Source organism: Notothenia coriiceps, unplaced genomic scaffold (assembly GCF_000735185.1).
Source record: "Notothenia coriiceps isolate Sejong01 unplaced genomic scaffold, NC01 NC01_scaffold00032168, whole genome shotgun sequence".
In the NCBI taxonomy this organism is placed as follows: Eukaryota; Metazoa; Chordata; class Actinopteri; order Perciformes; family Nototheniidae; genus Notothenia; species Notothenia coriiceps.
In genome coordinates, this window is record NW_011364869.1 from 53,210 (window position 1) to 55,930 (window position 2,721).

At 44.7% G+C, this 2,721-nt stretch overlaps 1 protein-coding gene across 1 annotated transcript; it reads left to right on the forward strand.

Moving 5' to 3' along the window:
• The first annotated feature begins 508 nt into the window (after positions 1-508).
• Positions 509-2,318, forward strand: LOC104960689 (histone-lysine N-methyltransferase 2B-like). Its single transcript, XM_010788840.1, has 4 exons — positions 509-732; positions 1,158-1,268; positions 1,388-1,471; positions 1,566-2,318. Exons 1-4 carry the CDS (start codon positions 557-559, stop codon positions 1,816-1,818), a joined length of 624 nt encoding a protein of 207 aa, XP_010787142.1. The 5' UTR covers positions 509-556; the 3' UTR covers positions 1,819-2,318.
• The last annotated feature ends 403 nt before the right edge of the window (positions 2,319-2,721 follow it).

Consider the following 2,721-nt stretch of genomic DNA (forward strand, 5'->3'; position numbering starts at 1 on the left):
GCCAGTTAAATCAAAGTGGTTAATTTTCTTTGGCTGGGCAGTGTAGTTTTACACACCGTCTTATTTGACTTTCTCAGGACTTAAAACTGTTTTCTGGGGGCAGACCCCCACAAAGAAAAAAATATATTTACACACGTAAGGTCATCATTTTAACAGTGTTGTATGCTCATCCGTGAGCAGAGCATCAAGTTGACATGTCTATTACAGCTGAATGCGGCGATTACCATTTTTTTCAGCAAAACGCCTCACAAAATTAGTAAGATCCAAAGCTTTAGTGTGTTTTGATTCAATGCTCAGTACAGCCAAACTTGACAGTCTCTTCTCCGTCATTGTAGACCGCAAATATCTCATTCCTTCAGTACTTAGGTCAATCATATTTCCACGCTCGCGCCAGGGCCGGGCTCCCCCGGCCCTGGCGCGAGCGTGGAAATATGATTGACCTAAGTACTGAAGGAATGAGATATTTGCGGTCTACAATGACGGAGAAGAGACTGTCAAGTTTGGCNTCCTTGAGGCCCGCACAGGCTTCCACCTGAAGCAGCTGCCTCTGGGCGGGATGAGCGGGCCGCGGGTGCTCGGCGTCGTTCACGATGCCGTCATCTTCCTGCTGGAGCAGCTGCATGGTGCCGCCAACTGCAAACGCCATCGCTTCCGCTTCCACCGCTGCGAGAACATAGAGGAAGAGCTTCCTCTCAATCCAAGCGGCTGCACTCGTACTGAAGTCTACACACGGTACAGTTTTTTTGTCATAACTGGATTTATTTTTAGGAGTTCATTTGCTTAGGGCTTACGGCCCCTACACACGGCGGCGTGCGCTTCTGCCCATTCACTTTGAATGCATTGTGGGAGCAAAGCGTAGCTTCTCTCGCGGTGCTCGCTGCAAAAGTAGAGCAATGTTCTACTTTTGACGCCTCGACGGAGGCGTCAGCCAATCGAATCATATTCCAGTAAGAGCTCTAACCAATCAAACCGCGTGCTTGTGTGTCTGGGGCGGGAGATTCATGTGATTGGTTGTTGGTCGAGTTCCAGCCCCCCCTGCCGGCAAGCGACAACGCACGCCCCCGTGTGTAGGGGCCGTTAGGGTTGGTTTGTGTCTTCTTCTTGTTCAGTAATTTAAATTGTAACTCAAATTAATTAACTTTTTTCCCTATAATCAGGAAAGCGACTTTTGATATGTTCAACTTCCTGGCATCGCAGCACAGAGAGCTCCCTGTCATGGTGGGCCCCTTTGATGAAGAGGAGGATGAATTCCCACTTAAATCTTCCAGGTAAGATGATTACATTTGTGGCACTTTATGATCCAAGCTTAAAAATCTATTATTCCAGGTGGTAATTTATCTGCCCCTGTCCATGGTGACGTCATCCTTTCTGTGTCTCACTCCCACAGGCGAGCCACCAGCAGTGAGCTTCCCATGGCAATGAGATTCAGACACCTGGAAAAAATCTCCAAAGAAGCAGTAGGAGTTTACAGGTAAAAAAACAACAAAAAGACAATTTCATTAATGTCCAAAACATCTTTTGTTAAAATGTATTTTAACTGATCCTAATCTGAAATCCTCTCTTAGATCTGAAATTCATGGTCGCGGCCTTTTCTGCAAAAGAAACATCGAGGCTGGCGAGATGGTGATCGAGTACGCTGGCACCGTCATTCGCTCTGTGCTGACTGATAAGCGGGAGAAATATTATGACGGCAAGGTTAGAAAACACAGGCACTATTATACTGTATTAGTCTTCATAATCACACTCAACTTATTACGATTATACAATATTCAGCAGAACTTAAGGGGTAAGGTTAGAAAAACAGGGTGGAATAAATGAAAGATAGTATGGTATAATGTATTTCATATATTTCCTTTTACAACTGCCTGGCAATTACAGCATAATAGCACACGGAAAAAAGGAAACTTACATTGAATCTCAAACTGTTTATTTACATAATTAACATCTAGCTTTTTGAAAATATGGTCTGAAAAAAAAAGTCGGTACATTTCTAAAAGTAAGTTATTCCAAAACAGAAAAGATTTGTCCAAAACCTGATAAAAGTCCAGAAAATGCTCGTAACTCACACTAACATAATCTAGATCAGGCATCCTCAAAGTCCGGACCACAACTGACTCTGGACTCTGAGCAAATTATACTTTTCATATGTATTATCTGTGTTATCTGTGTTATCTGTGTTATCTGTGTTATCTGTGTTATCTGTGTTATCTGCGAGACATCGCCACAACGCAACGAGTCAAAATTCTCCGCTATGTCCACTGCAAACAGCGCGCTGCCTGTACGACTGTTCCACTGTCTGTGTGTGTCTGTCAACGCATTGGTCCAATCACATTCAGCATCCCGTCAGTGTTTTTTCCCCCCACCAACAGTCTGCAATTCAGAGGCACAGTAGGGCGGGTCTTGCGGAATGCGGTTGGGAAAAATGCGTGTGTGTTTAAATCAACCTGTGTGAGTCGGAGTGTGTGTTTAAAAAAAGAAAAGTCAGAGCGAGAGTTAACAGCTCATCTAGTTGCATCTGTACTGTAGCATTTGTACCTAGTTTCACCTAGCGGGGTGGCAACTGCCAGCCTAAAAATAGGCCTTGCCACCCCAGCTGCCACCCCAGTTGGCAGCTTTGTTTTGAAAGAAAAGTTGTGGCTCATCTGACATTTCTCCCGAATGTTCTGCACCAGAACACGGACGGTAAGTGAACGTCGACGTCTGTAAATCGTCTGCAACAGA